At 41.1% G+C, this 15,885-nt stretch overlaps 1 protein-coding gene and 1 pseudogene across 6 annotated transcripts in view; one reads left to right on the plus strand and one right to left on the minus strand.

The window, feature by feature from the left end:
* KCNAB1 (potassium voltage-gated channel subfamily A regulatory beta subunit 1) overlaps window positions 1–15,885 on the plus strand; it is a 435,707-nt gene that overhangs the window by 340,146 nt on the left and 79,676 nt on the right. For all 5 annotated transcript variants that reach the window (XM_007457647.1, XM_007457650.1, XM_007457648.1 and 2 more), the window contains exon 3: window positions 14,008–14,045. In XM_007457647.1, the coding sequence (XP_007457709.1) occupies window positions 14,008–14,045 (38 nt within the window). The remainder of the gene's footprint in view (window positions 1–14,007; window positions 14,046–15,885) is intronic.
* LOC103075175 (G2/mitotic-specific cyclin-B1 pseudogene) lies at window positions 8,527–10,035 on the minus strand (annotated as a pseudogene). The gene has a single exon (XR_457025.1). The product of XR_457025.1 is annotated as a G2/mitotic-specific cyclin-B1 pseudogene (transcript).

The following is a 15,885-nucleotide window of genomic DNA, read 5'->3' on the forward strand; positions in this document are numbered from 1 at the left end:
TCCCATTCTGTAGGTTTTTTCATTTTGTTGATGGTTTCCTTTGCTGTGCAAAAGCTTTTAAGTTTAATTAGGTTCCATTGTTTATTTTTCCTTTTGTTTCCTTTGCCTGAGGAGACAGATCCAAAAAAATATTGCTAAGACTTATGTCAGAGAGTGTTCTGCCTATGCTTTCTTCTAGGAGTTTTATGGTTTCTGGTCTTACATTTAGGTCTTTAATCCATTTTGAATCTATTTTTTTATGTGGCATGAGAAAATGTTCTGATTTTGTTCTTTTACATGTCCAGCTGTCCAGTTTTCCCAGCACCACTATTCTGTTCATTTCTTATAGGAGTGCTTCCAAAGAACAAAATCAATAAGGCACATTAATGATGCATGCTGGTTATAAGTGCCCTGGAAACTTTGTTGTAAGAAATAATTTTCAACATGTAAATATTAGTATGATAAAACATGAGAAATGTGACCAAGAAACTTAGGACAAAGTATTAACAAAATGTAAACAGTGCCTCTGCCTCTTTTTCATGTTCAGGAAATAGGAAGAGTTGTAATTTGTTAGAATCCTTGTTTATCAATGGATTTCCCAGTAAAGCAATATGGATTTTTTTTAAAACTTTCGCTTCTTATTATAAAAGTAGTAATATTCATTCCAGTAGTGTGGGCAGAAAATTAAAATACCCTAGGAAGAAAAACTCATCAAAGAATTTTTTGGCTTTATTTTATTTAAACTTTTCATAACAGGCTAAAGGTCCTAAATCAACCAATTCAGGAGTCACAGCTACATGAGGAAATGTAAGAAACTTTAGCCATGGATTTGCATTACTATGTATCATTAATTCTAACATATAAATTTGGGCAGTGGGTCATTGCTTTCTGGGGGAAGATTTAAGGCAGTGAAATTTCATTCCTATGCTATGTGCGCAGCAGCTCCTGAGGGGACTGTCAACCCTGGCATTCTGCTTTATAGAACAAAACTGCCTCTTCTAAACTTCTCCCCCAATCCTTCACCCTACTTCTGTTACTACACTGCCTTGTCTTTAAACTTTACTGATCAGATTAATGGAGAAACAGAACAAAGTCGTTCCAGGAAGATTTGCCCTGAAACAAATCTTAAGACAAAATGGAGCTAGCAGTATCCCTGAGAATTAAAAGTACATAAAACTTTAAGTCACAGAAAGAAGGAAAATATCAAATATTTGTATATTCTCTATAAGGATCGCAAAGGATGTAATGTCAGTCCTAGACGTTTAACCCTCAAAACCGCCAGCCTTCAGACAAGTATTAGAAGAAGGTCCATAGGCTTTTCTGGAAGACCCAGCCAGCCAGCTCTACGTTGGCCTTGCCTAATCTAAGACCAGGCTCCCCTCTGCCACTGCCTTGCACACCGGTACACTCTGCTCCTTCATACACCCAAGAATACACCCAAGAATTCCTTCAATGACAGGTACATCTCATTATGACTCCACTCTCAGTCCTGGCTCTTAAGGGTTTGAGAGCGTAAAGCTCAGGATGGCTCTGTGCATGAGGTCTCATGGGAAGACAAGATAAAACCTGTCCTCAGGTGGAAATGGGAGAATCTGGGAACAGGGAGGTGGCCCAGAGGAGTGGCCTGTTCTTCATCCATAGACAAGGAAGTTTGTGGGCAGAAACAGATGTAAAGCCTATCATAAGGAAGGTTCAGTCAGGAGGCATTTGGCAGAGGGAAGAAAGTGGGAAGATTCATGAAAGCAAGATATTGTTACAAGCATTCAGAGCAAACGCTAGGCCATACCATTTTGGCTGAAGCAGAGTATGTGGGGGAGATGGGGAGGCATCATTATCGGAAAACAGCATGAGGCTGGGGGAGACCACGGCCTTGGAGATCCCACCACTAACCACCTGTGGAAAGTCATTTCTCTACCACTTCACTTCCTTATCTTTATATACATGGAATTCTTCAGGTCTTGCAGAGTTGCCTGTGAATGAGTATACTACTTGCACTTGCCTTGCCTGAGAGCCCACTTTTATTCTGCATGGCCTTTACCACTTCCTTGCCTAGTTACATTGCTATTTCAAGCTCTTTTATAAAGTGCAGGTGTGAAAGCAGCCCTTCATTGCCCCCCTCCCTGCCCAGAGTTTAAATAGTATTATTGGCTCTTGCAAGAAAAGGTAACCAAAGTAAAACAGTAAAGGCTAGGCTGTTATCACTCCTGTTATCTCAGGCCAGATGCTCATTAGCAATACACTAGTAGCCAAAAAACAAGAGACCAGACTGCAGCTTGGATCCAAAACTAAGGGCCAGGCTCAGTGGAAAACAAATACAAACCAGGTATAAGAAAGAATGCTTTGTCTTTACCATTTGAAAAAGATAGAGCCTTGAGCTGTGTCCCACATGCCCAGACATAGGTCTACATCCAGTTCATCTACAGTGGCCACAATGGGGTTGCTCAGAATGTTGTTTTGCTACTTAGCCACTCACTCTGCTGCCTCCCCAGCAGGAGGACAGCTCCATTCCATGCCCTTCAAGAGGGCACCAAGGTCAATAAGCCAATTTCTTCACCTCTGTCACCTGTCTGTACATCTCAGTCCCATTTTCTGAGACTTTCTCTCAGGCCAGATTTCTAGGTATCCGCTTTCTGTTTGTTTTGTTTTGATCCTGCATCAATATGAACATTAAGGTAACTGTGCAACTAACCTGTCCTACTGAAAGAACAGCAATCTTTCCATACCATACTGTGATTAAGAGTGCGACATTGGTTAAATCCTGGCTCCAACTCCACCAATTACTAGTTACTTGGACTCTGGGCAAGTAACTTAACCTCTGAAAATGGGAATGGTGAAGTAACAGCTGAGTATAAGGATTAGAAAGGCAAGTCAGAGTGTAAAGAAAAGGAAGAGGTACTAAAATATCAGTATGTGAACAATCTAGAACTGTGGTCCTCCAGTTAGTCTTCGACAAAAGAGGCAAGAATATACAATGGGGAAAAGAGAGCCTCTTCAGCAAGTGATGTTGGGAAAGTTGGACAGCCACATGTAAATCAATGAAGCTAGAACACACCCTCACACCATATACAAAAATAAACTCAAAATGGCTTAGAGACTTAATATAAGACAATACACCATAAAACTCCTGGAAGAGAACATAAGCAAAACATTCTCTGACATAAATTGTACCAATGTTTTTAGGTCAGTCTCCCAGGGCAATAGAAATAAAAGCAAAAATAAACAAATGGGACCTAATCAAACTTATAAGCCTTTGCACAACAAAGGAAACCATAAACAAAATGAAAAGACATTCTACAGACTGGGAGAAATATTTGCAAATGAAGTGACCAACAAGGGCTTAATTTCCAAAATATACAAACAGCTCCTACAATGCAATAACAACAACAACAACAAAACAAACAACCCAATTGAAAAATGGGCAGAAGAACTAAATAGACATTTCTCCAAAGAAGACATACAGATGGACAATAGGCACATGAAAAGATGCTCATCGTTGCTAATTATTGGAGAAATGTGAATCAAAACTACAACAAGGTACCACCTCCCACCAGTCAGAATGGCCATCATTTAAAAGTCTACAAATAATAAATGCTGGAGAGGGTGTGGAGAAAAGGGAACCCTCTTACACTGCTGGTGGGAATGTAAATTGGTGCACCCACTATGGAAAACAGTATGGAGTTTCCTCAAAAAACTAAAAATAGAGTTGCCATATGATCTAGCAATCCCACTCCTGGGCATATACCCAGGCAAAACTATAATTTAAAAAGATGCATGCACCCCTATGTTCATAGCAGCACTGTTGACAATAGCCAAGACATGGAAACAACCTAAATGTCCATCAACAGATGAATGGATAAAGAAGATGTGATATAGATAGATAGATAGATATAGATATAGATACATATATTTTGATATATATATATATATATATATATATATATATACACAATGGACTATTACTCAACCATTTAAAAGAACGACATAATGCCATTTGCAGCAACATGGAAGCACCTAGTGATTATCATATTAAGCAAAATAAATCAGAAAGAGAAAGACAAATACCATATGATATCACTTATATGTGGAATCTAAAATACGACAGAAATGAACATATCTACAAAACAGAAACAGACTCACAGACATAGAGAACAGACTTGTGGTTGCCAAGGAAGGGGGTTGTGGGAGGGAAGGATTAGGAGTTTGGGATTAGCAGATGCAAGCTACTATATATAGGATGAATAAACAAGATCATACTACATAGCACAGGGAACTATATTCAATATCCTGAGATAAACCATAATGGAAAAGAGTATGAAAAAATATATATGTGTATAACTGAATCACTTTGCTGTACAGCAGAAAGTAACACAACATTGTAAATCAACTATACTTCAATAAAATTTTTAAAAAAAAATAGAACTATGGTCCTCCACCCTGGCTGCAACTAGGATTATCTGAAGATCTTTTAAGAATTTTGATGCTGGGGGTCCTGTTTCCAGAGATTCTGATTTAACTGGTCTGATGAGGGACCAGGTCAGCAGAGTCATTGAAAGCTCCCCAGTATATTCAAATGTGCAGCCAGGCTTGAAAACCTCTGATCCAATGTAGTGAATCAGGGAAATAACCAACATGTTCTCATGTTAGAGACATTTCTTACAGGGCTGGATGCCCGAGTTTTTTTGTTTTGTTTATTTTCCTTACTTTTTTGGCTGTGTTGGGTCTTAGTTGCAGCACACAGGATCTTTGTTGAGGCACGTGGGATCTTTTGTTGCAGCTCAGAGGCTTCTCTCTAGTTGTGGTGCGTGGGCTCCGGGGTGCATGGGCTCTGTAGTTTGCAGCACGCGGGCTGTCTTGTTGAGGTGCACGAGATCAATAGTTGTGGAGCACAGGCTTGGTTGCCCTGTGGCGTATGGGATCTCAGTTCCCCGACCAGGGATCGAACCCACATCCCTTGCATTGGAAGACAGATTCTTTACCACTGGACTACCAGGGAAGTCCCTGGACACCCAAATTTTTAAAGTGTTTATTTACTGATTTAGCAAATGATTATTAAACACCGACTATGTGCCAGGCTTCACTTCAGTGGCCAAAATTAAAGAGTTAGATTAAACTTGGTCCCTCCCCTCAGGAGATGCAGTCCGGTGAACAAGTCATATGTGAAAAAAAATTATGTAGTTACAATGCGATATGGTTGGTGTGGTAATAATGCTTTGTTCAAAGTGGTAATATGGGATGAGTTCTTCACCCTTCAAAGCCCAGCCACAGAATCACGAAATCATAGAGATGAAGGAAGCTTAAGGTCCCTAATTTTGTGTGTGAGGAAACTTGAAATCAAGAGGTTGAGACTTCCCTAGGGTCATAGAGTTAATGGAACAGAGACCTACAGGAGAGGAAGTGTTAAGGAACTGGTCCAGCAGCACTGGACTCTGAGGCTGAAGTTCTGGGTCCTGAGGAATAAGTAGGATTTGGATGTAAGGGCATGGGGAAGGGTTCCATTCTCAGAAGACTCAGCCCAGAGGTAAGAGGGGAAGTGCACACAGTGCACTTGGAATGTGCAAGGAATGCCCTGGCCCTGGTGTCAGGTAGTGGCCAACAGCTTAGCACTTCATCCTCCAAGTCAACACTGATTTGGGCTTACACTCTGTTTCCTGCTTTCCATGAAATTTGGGGGGATGCTCTACACTCTGTTTCCTGCTTTCCATGAAATTTGGGGGGATGCTCCCACCCCCAGTTCTACCTCTCTCTGGGAATAATTCTATTAAAATGAGATGGTGAACACATTAATTCTGTGCAGTGTATAGTCTAAGTTCACTGAGATCTGGGGTTTGAATCTCCAACCTTAAATTCTTCAGTGATGAGATTAAATACCTCTCGATCATTTGGTCAGCCTTGACTACATTAACCTGGAGTCAATGTGTGCTCTATTTACCAAACTTAAAAATTGTTAAATCTAGAGTGAAGTGTGTTGAATTGGCTCTCTATTCTCCCCTGGTTCTGACCTTGATGTTGTACTTGAAGTCTCACCTTCTCTTACACCCTACATCCTTTTAATCAGCAAATCTTGCTGCCTCTCCTTCAAAATCTATCAGAAACTCAAGCACTTCTGACCGTCCTCACTACCACCACCTCAGACCAAACCACTGTCATGTCTCACCTGGATTTACGACGACAGCCTCCTCACTGGTGCTGGTGCTTCAGCCTCAGCCTCAGAGGTGTGCCGTCAACACCACAGCAGAGGTTCCTTTTCAAAGAGTGTCAGACTGTGTCACTTTTCTATTTAAAACTCCTCTCCAAGGTCCTTCTTATGATTGATATCACCCCATACAGTCTGTTCCCCATTACCCCTCAGACCTCATCTTCTCTTCTCTGGCCACACTGGCTTCCTCATTGACCTTGAACATGCCAAGTAAGTCCCCTCCACATTGTTTTCCCCATTGAAACGTTCTTCCCCAAGGTGACTGCATGGCAAGCTCATTTACTTTCTTTGGGTCTTTTCTCAAAAGCCACTTTCATTATGAACCTTATCTGGCCACCCCATCTAAAATCTCAACCCCATCCCCTGACATTTTACCTACTGTAGCCCACCTTATAAACATGACTTTCTTTAACACTCATCAATCAACTGCATTTTATATTTTATTTATTGATGAAATTAACATTCATAAATAAATACTATGTATTCAGCTTATTTTTCTTATTATTTATTATTTCTTATTATTTTGTCTTTCCTCTTAAATCTGCTCCATGAGGGGAGAAATAATTTTCTCACTGTTGTATCCTGATAATTTAAGTACAAGGCCTGGCACATGGTAGACTCAGATAAATACTTGTTTAATAAAAGAATGAAGAAAAGTTAATTGTGGCATAATAAATATTATAATTGCATTTTTATATTGCCTTCTTGATGGTTATAAAAAATATATCCAAAACATAAACAAGTCAAAATACAGTAGAGAAAAAGAAGTCACCAAATCTATAAACCTAAAATGATCCAAACCCTAATTGAGGGACATTCTATCAAGTACTTGATCAGTGCTCTTCAAAAGTGTCAGACAAGGAAAGACTGAGGAATGTCACAGATCAGAGGGCACTAAGGAGATGTGAACATGAAATGCAATGTTGGGTCCTGATAGGATCCTGGAACAGAACAAAAGGACAATGAAATTCAAAACAAAGTCTGTAGTTTAGTTACTAGTACTGTACTAGTGTTCATTTCCCGGTTTTGATAATTGCACTATGGTGATATGAGATGTCAAAGGGCCAGGGAGGTAGCCTACCTGCACAAACATTATTACGTCTGAATATCTAAATATGTCTTCATACAGGCAAGGGGATCATTTAAATGATATGCATGTTTCCTTATGCTTAGCAGTTACCCTGTAAACCACCACCAAGATAATTAAGTAACCAAGATAGGTGTGTGTGTGTGTGTGTGTGTGTGTCAAGGTAGTTTTCTTTTTCTTTTTATGTTTCACCAGGCATTTTCTATGCCCTAGTAGGTGTATGCCAAGGGCCTCAAACAGAGGTTTTCAAAGCATATATTCCTTGGTACATGAAGGAGTTTCATCAGAAGACACAATAACAGTTCAAAGTTCTCTTTATACTCCCTCTGCTTTTAAAAGGTTAGAAATAACAAGTGTCAGTTAAGTAAAATGATCTTCTAAATGACGTCCCACTAATTTGAGATTTCACAGTGAAATAATAGTATGCCATCCTATGTCTCAAGCAGGCGTGTTCTCATTAGAGGGAGAAAAACGATCAAGAAAACTGCCACCAAAGGTTTTTGAGAATTGTATTAATTAATAAACCACCTTACATCTTGTGGAGGAGGGTAGTAGAGATAAAATCGTACAAGCAGAGTTCCCTTGTCTGGAAAGCTGCCACTTGATCCCTCTCCATCCTGAGGGAATATGTCCCATTTTTAAGTGGCAACTCATCCTCATGGGTGGCAGTGGACCCTGCCAACACTGTGCCCTCACGCACCACCTCCAGGCCTTGCAGCCAGGGAGAAGGACCTTCCACCTGCCCTTCTCCAGGAGGGGGCACTGCTGCGTGGGTACCAGGGGATGAGGAGAAACACATCAATCTCATAGGGACTAGAACTGAAGACTATTGATGAGTATTTTTCATGTTTCTATAAATCAAAATAAACGTTTATTTGGTGGGAAACTATCCCAATGTTTTGTGCATTAATGATAGTCATAAAGCCAATTCAATTCAATTTAACCAGGTAATTACTAACCGGACTCACTTTCATTCTAGGGCTGTGGAGGTAAGAAGATAAATGAAATAAAACCCTAACCCTCAGTTAGCTTACTCTCTACTAAAGAATACAAAGTTTGTAAACAAGTAACTATAAAAAGATATAAATAACAAATATCTAAAGGGCCAGGGATATATCCTACCTAAACAAAGTAAGCTGAATGGAAGAATGATAAAATCCCCAAAAGGAACCAAACGCTTCATTTTTACTACATTATGGTGTAGGCATATAACTTAATGTAAATATATATGATAGCCATACTCTTTTTTTTTTTTTTTAGTAAAAAGGACTACAACTTTATTAAAAGTAAATAAATGTAACATATAATGTGTACAGATGGCACATGGTGCCAATTTTATTTGCAGATTTTATAGTATTCCAAAGTTTGCAAGTTACACCTTTGCCACAGCCTTGGCTAAATCTTGAACTAGTGCAGAATTCAGCTGTGCTAGAGTGCTGATCTTAGTGTGCTTAGATGCGGCATACTTGTTCTTGATAGTCATGTGCTTTGTAAGCCCACGATTCACCATGACTATATTCTTAGCCAGGTGTTGCATAACAACAAGAAGGGATTCTTCAGTGTATGACAGGTAATGCTGTAGAGTTGGTGTCCATTCACCATTATCAAGAATTTTCAGTGCTAAGCAAAAAGCTCCCACTGCAATCTGAGAAGGAGGAAAGTGCACCATATGGTAGTTCAACATAGTTAGTTCCATCAGATATTTGGCCAAAGTATGTAGCTCAGCATCAACCTCTCCAATCTTAGATGCTCTCCGAAGGAAATGCAGGGGTAGAGGGCGACCCAGACTAAAATTTAAAGCTCTTAGAATATTCATTTCCATCTGTCTGATTTGGTACTTAGTGTAAGTGTTGTCAGTCACAAAGGCAAAGTCACCAATTTCTGGAGGGTACATTTCCTCATATTTGCTTGCAATAAACATGGCAGTGACACCAACCAGCTGCAGCATCTTCTTGGGCACACAATTATCCTGCATGAACCGATCAATAATGGAAACAGTCATGTACATGGTCTCCTGGAGTAACCTGAATTTCATTTGAACATGCACTAGCCAGTCAATTATGATGGCTCTCATGTTTCCAGTCACTTCATGACCCAGTAGGTATTTTGGTCTGACTGCTTGCTCTTCCTCAAGTTGTCTCAGATAAGCATAGATATCTTTCACATATTCACTACAAAGGTTTGGATCCGCTCCATCTTCTGCATCCACATCATTCACTGTAAGAATTACATCAGAGAAAGCCTGACACACATATTCTCCTGCAGGGGCACAGCCAGATGTTTCCATGGGGCTTGGAGAGGGAGTATCAACCAAAATAGGCTCAGGGGGAAGTTTCTGTTCTTTAACAGGCTCGGGTTCTGGCTTTGGCTCCAGATCCAGCTCCAGCTGGGGCTCCAGCACAGGTACAGGTGTCTTTTCCAGAGGTTTTGGTAGTTTTTTAGCAATAACTTTTCCAGCAGCTAAAGTTTTTGCTTCCTTCTTCAGGGGTAATTTGGCCTGTGGCTCTTCACTGACTCTGTTACCGACGTCCCCAAGAGCTGTTCTTGGCCTCAGCCCGGGATTAGAGGCTGCAACAGTGGCCACAGGCACGCACTTTGCGCCTGCCATACTGACCTTCGTCTTATTTTCAGCATTAATGTTCAGTTCCTGGTGATCCGGAGCGCCATGGCTTCCTCTGCACCAGGCAGTAGCTCAGTGGGGAGAAGCAGAGCACGGGAGCCCCCAACCAGCCAGGGACCTTGAACCCACCACAGGCCAACAGCCGTTCCTCCACAGCACTGATATCCATGTTCTATTTTATATTTAAACTTTTAATCTAAAACTGAAAAAGAAAAGCATTTATTATTATTATTATCATTACCTTATAATTCATTACTGCTTTGACCTGACATCAGAAACCTAATGTCTTTTCTTCTGTACCAAAATGTCAGTCAGGCCCTGTGGTTTTCTCTGTGATGTATGGTGTGCAGCCTTAAATATGTAAACTGGGGTTGGTAACTAGTTTTTTCAGATTAATTTTGGAATAAAACTGCTCCTAAACATAAGCTCTTCCCAGTGTGGATAGGAAGATTATTTCCTCCAAGATGGGTGTACAGTCCCAGCTTTCAATGTTGTCATCGTCTTCAATACCATTTTGTAGTACAGTTTGATAACTTCATAGCCCTGCATCTGTACTATCAAAAATTAATTAAGAAAGGTAAGCTAAATAATACCAGTTTATTTTCCTAAAGTGTGCAATCCTGTATTCAAAAGCCCCATTTCAGAGAATAAATTTCAGGCTACCATTTTCATATCTGGAAACTGACTGCAATGTTGGAAGATGAACCAAATTATTCTTTAACAAATGAATTTTCCAAAGACTTCATTGTCAATACTGAGAGAAGCAAATGAGACATTTGTGCAAATGCTTCTGAAATGCCCCAATAGAAAAATATTCACAAGGTGTCGATGAGGTATAATGTCAGCAAGAAGCTTGGGACTTTGAGCCAATCTTTGCTGCTAAGTGGAAATGGGACTATTTCCTTTGATGACATGAATAGTTAAAAAAAAATTCTCTCCAACATCACAGCACAAGTAAGCCAGCAAATTCATTAAGCAAACACTGACCTGATTTTGCTCCAAGATGTAGAAGAATAGCTGATTCATGATATTAATTAGTGAATCCATGGCCTGTTTCGTTTTAGCCCAAAGCAATTTCTGATGAATGAGGAAATTAATGGATTTATGCATAGTGCCCCTACAGAATACTGTCACCTCTGATCTGTCACTTGATGGGTCCAAGATCAGCCCCACCCTTTGTGAGAACCTGATCTGTAGTAACACTTAAAATTTGGAACAGTGCCTTCTATATCCAATGGTCTGAGACCCTTCTCATCACAAAGTAATTTTGCCTTGCAGAGACTTCTTATTCAAAAATTCTTTGACCCCTCCAAGATTCTCAAAACATTGCAAATAAATATAGCTAACAGTGTGCTGTTATTTATATCTGTGTGCTCATTTGCTGCAATAGAAGATGCCACCAATAATTTAACTTATCCTGAAAGTTCTCAGCCGTATTTTTTTAAAAATTGATTAATTAATTAATTATTGGCTGTGTTGGGTCTTCGTTTCTGTGCGAGGGCTATCTCTAGTTGTGGCAAGCGGGGGCCACTCTTCATCACGGCGTGTGGGCCTCTCACTGTTGCGGCCTCTCCCGTTGCGGAGCACGGGCTCCAGACGCGCAGGCTCAGTAGTTGTGGCTCACGGGCCTAGTTGCTCTGTGGCATGTGGGATCTTTCCAGACCAGGGCTCGAACCCATGTCCCCTGCATTGGCAGGCAGATTCTCAACCACTGTGCTACCAGGGGGACCCTCAGCCGTATTTTTAACATGCTAAGCGACAATGTTTCTGATTATACGAACATTTGCAAGTGCTTGTTTATGCTCTGGACACAATTTCTGCTACATTCAAAAGAAACTCTTTTATAAAAGTGTCTGTAAAAAGGTTTAGATGCTGAGGCAATTTTTTCACTTAATAGAAAACTGCATTTCACAGCAGATCATTTGTTTTATTCTCATTCAAAACAAATGCTGCCATTTCTTCAGTCCATTAAGTTTCCCAACGCCCATCTTTTCTGTATACCAGTCATGGCTTGTTTAATTATAGTGCCTTAAGTTGTAATTTTTCTGTTGTAAATATTTTTTGTTTGGATATTCTTTACATCGACCCAAAAAAAGTGCACCCCTATTTTTTCTTGAAATACTAAACTTTGTTTTTTAGGAGATGCACAAGTCCATTTTTCTCTAAATTTTACAGTAAGAAAAATAGCAGTAAACACGTGGTACTAAATAACAACTGCCAATTAATTTCAGTGTTGGAAATACAAAGGAAAGTGTGTGACCTTTGACTAAACAGGGAGGGTATAGCCCTTCCACAGAGGGCATTGCCCCTCAGATTTAGGGAATGTCTGCGTGTGGGGACACTGATCCTCTGTTGTTAAGAGAAGCTAGAAATCAGACTTTTAAAAGAAATATCTCCTAAGATTAAGGAGATTAATCTCTTAAATTATCAAAATGTTGGTAACTTGTTCCAAGTTTATTAAAATATCAAGTGGGTCAGCATTGTTCTTGCCAGGCAAGACAAGTCTGCAAGCTGAGTGCAATCTGTAAGCCACCCATTTACAACCTCTGGGGATGTAGAGTGTAACAGTAAAATAACCTATATTCTACCTCTGTTTAGTCCCCGAGAACTAAGAAGAAAACAGGTACAGTTACATCAACACGCTTCTATGGAATATGAGTCCAAGTGCCATAATTAATTTGGAAGCTTACTGATGAGGCAGCAAAATGCAGTGGAAAGGAAACCCAGCATGTGCGGGAATCCTGAGTGTATCACTTATTAGGTTGGTTGATGTTAGAGTCCTCATCTGGAAATTGGGATAATAAAATTGCCTTGTAAGTTTGTCAAAATTATTAGAGATGAAATGTCTTATACACGTTTCTCAGTGTACTGTTGGCATTTGGAAGATGTTCCATAAACAGTAGCTATCCTGGTATTACACACCACAAAATGTAAGTTTCCAGCCATATTTCTTTGTTGCCCCCACAAACACGAACGGTGCCTAGCCACCTCCTGCCACCCCTCCCTCTCCACATCATGTTTTACTCCTCGGAGCAGCAGCCCACGCCGCGGCTCATCAGCCCACTCAAGTTTTCTACTTGCCTTGCCCATGCTCTTACCTGTACCTGGAATGCCTGTCCCTCCCCTCTTCATTCAGTTCCTTCCTTTGCAACTCAACCAAAAGTGTCACCTCTTCTGGGAAGTCTTTCTTGAGGGCCACCTCCAGTCTGAGTAGAGCACTCCCACCCTTCCTGCCTTGTGTTTGCCTCCGTCATAGCATTTGTTGATAGTATTGTCAACTGTGAGCTCCTGAGACAGAGGAGCTGGGGCAGTCACCTCACTGTCCTGAGCACCTGGGTGCAGTGTCTTTGCCTGGCATGGAATTAGGGCTCAAAAAAAAAGATCAAGGAGAGAATTATGAATACAAATGAGGTGACTATAGACTGGAAACAGCCCACTCAGTGTCTGCTTCCCTCTTGTTTTACGAATGCATATCTTTGGCTACTGGTTATGCCTCTCCTCCTTGCCTTCCCAAACCTCACATTGGCTACTGCCTCTACCCCACCCCAAAACCAATGGCAATTTCCATTCTGGAGTAGCAGGTCATAAGAGATTAGATGCTTAAGTGTCATCTCCTGGGGCTTGGAAGTGGGGACTGGAAGGACCCCTGAGAGGGTTCCTTTTGAAAGGGAATAGAGAACACAAAATAGAGTCCCTCACTGGAGGCAAAGAAAGGGAGAAATGTGACCCAAGGTCTTACCTTCACTTTCAGAACTGATAACTTCTTAGCTAAGCTGGAGCAAGAATGGGTGTGCACCGAAGTGGGCTTGGGGCTTCTTGCACAGCAGCATACATGGTCCTACGTCAGAAGAAAAAGAATTTAGTAGACAGGGCTTCCATTAGCATATACTGGGCCTTCGAATGAAGAAAAGGCATCCAGAGGGATGCAGGGGAATACAGAGCCCTGTTGGGGAACTTAGCGACAGGAGGAGGATGGGTAGGACTTCAGCCCCCAAGTGCCCCTCATCCAAGTACCTTCATGAACAACCTACTGAAGTAGCCCTGATGTAAGAAAAAGTGTTTCCCTTAATGTGCAGTATTAGAAAAATGATTATGAATAACATGCAAATATTTATTCTTTTCCAGGAACATGGGTGACATTTGGAGGTCAAATTTCAGATGAGGTGAGTTACTTTTGGCTTCCATTATACTGATTGGAAAAAATGCAGAGCAAACTATCTTACAATACAGTTCCTTGGATTCTGGCATTTTACAAGGATAATAGCTTAGTCACAGGAAATGGCTAAGACTGACTTAAAGATTATTTTCCATTTTATCTTGCTTCCCCTTTATAAAGGTAGTTCTTACTATCATTCCTAAGGAGATGCTTGGGGAGATAAAGGGTCTTTTCCACAGCTCACAGGGTCACCATGTTATTTAATAGATCCATACGGAGGAGTCTTATCTGCATATTTTTATCTGTCTGAATTTCTGTTCCCAATATTGGGCATAGGTCACCACAGAGAGCTTGTCGCAGAGGGGAGTCCTTGGGAAGCAGACCTCTGGTGGAAATTAGCATGCAGAACAGTTATCAGGAAGTTGGGCCATGATGCAGTCTCAGCAGTGACCTCAGCTGAACCCATGGGGAGCTCTGAAGCTCAGATGGCCCTGCAGGGTTGTCCCAAGTTGGGGCAGAAGGAGTTGAGTGTTTATATCCCTTGTATGACCAGTCGTTGGATAGCGGCAGCCCTGGGAGGCAGGTCTGACCTTGGGGTAGGTGACTCGCTTTAGCCAGGTGCCTTCTGATGTCAGCATTCCTACGAGCTGGGGGAATAAGTCCTTGAGCTCTGAAGGAGGACCAGGGTGGTCATCACAGGGTCCACTCCAGGGCCCTCTGACTGACATCAGGAAGGGTGAGTTGAGGAGGCACAGAGGCAAATCCACAGATATCAAAGCAATGGCTGCAGACTTTAATCAGATGCACAATAAATGACAAGGAAGGAAAGAGGTCTAAAGTTAATAATCCCCTGTATCTAGCATGTGCATAACCTTTTACTGCCTGGTATGGTTTTTGGAGCAGAGAAAGACAAATACATCTTCCCTTTCAGAGCAGAAGGATCAACTATAAGCATATTATTTCCCCCTTCATCTTTGCTCTCGCCTTGACAGTGTCTGCTCTCTGCTGCAGTGAGCCCAGCTTGCCCAGGTCAGAGTATGCAGGGCTGGCCTCTGAAATAAATCATTTCAAAATTATGATTCTAAAAACTACACGATAAAGCTGTTGTGAATGACTGCAGAGGCTCTCACCTCAAATGCAGACCAAATAGCGATTGTCCTTCCCAAGAGCAGCTGTGGCTTCCCCCCAGGGCTCGGCAGAGAGACTGCCAGCAAGGAGGAATGAAGGCACAGCCAGACCACAGTCACACCCATGGCTGAACTGATGGAGCTCAAGTATTTCCATGTGGCAGCGTAGGCACAAAGCAGATATAAATATGGGATCCCGGGATGAGCGTACCGTAATGTGCTGAGTGACATAATCATTAGTGCCACCTTGGGAGGTGGTGATGTCCCCATTATTGGGAGAGTTCAATCATTTATTGAATAGCCACTTGGCAGGAATATTATCGAAAGGATTCAAACTGGAAACTAGATAACTCTGTGAGGTACCTCCCAAAGATGATTTGGCTTCATCATAAAACCAAGATAGATGTTACTCACGTGAATTATAATATTTTAAAATAATGATAACAGTATATTACCATCTTATAGCACTTAATTTTCAGAGTTTTATTTATGTTTTCTCATCTGTGACATAGTTAAGCTTCCTTCATTTGCAGGTAACAGTAAACTCAACTGAAATTGGCTTAACCAATAAGGGAAAAATATATTTTTACTTTTAAATTAGAAGTGCAGAGATAGAGCAGGCTTCCAGGTTGACTCATTCAGAGCCTCCACTCCATTTCCTAGTGATTCTCCTGACCCTGTGTTCCTTTGTATATCAACTTCATCCTCAGGTAGCAGCAG

The sequence above is a fragment of the Lipotes vexillifer genome, unplaced genomic scaffold (genome assembly GCF_000442215.2).
Source record: "Lipotes vexillifer unplaced genomic scaffold, Lipotes_vexillifer_v1.1 scaffold897, whole genome shotgun sequence".
In the NCBI taxonomy this organism is placed as follows: domain Eukaryota; kingdom Metazoa; phylum Chordata; class Mammalia; order Artiodactyla; family Lipotidae; genus Lipotes; species Lipotes vexillifer.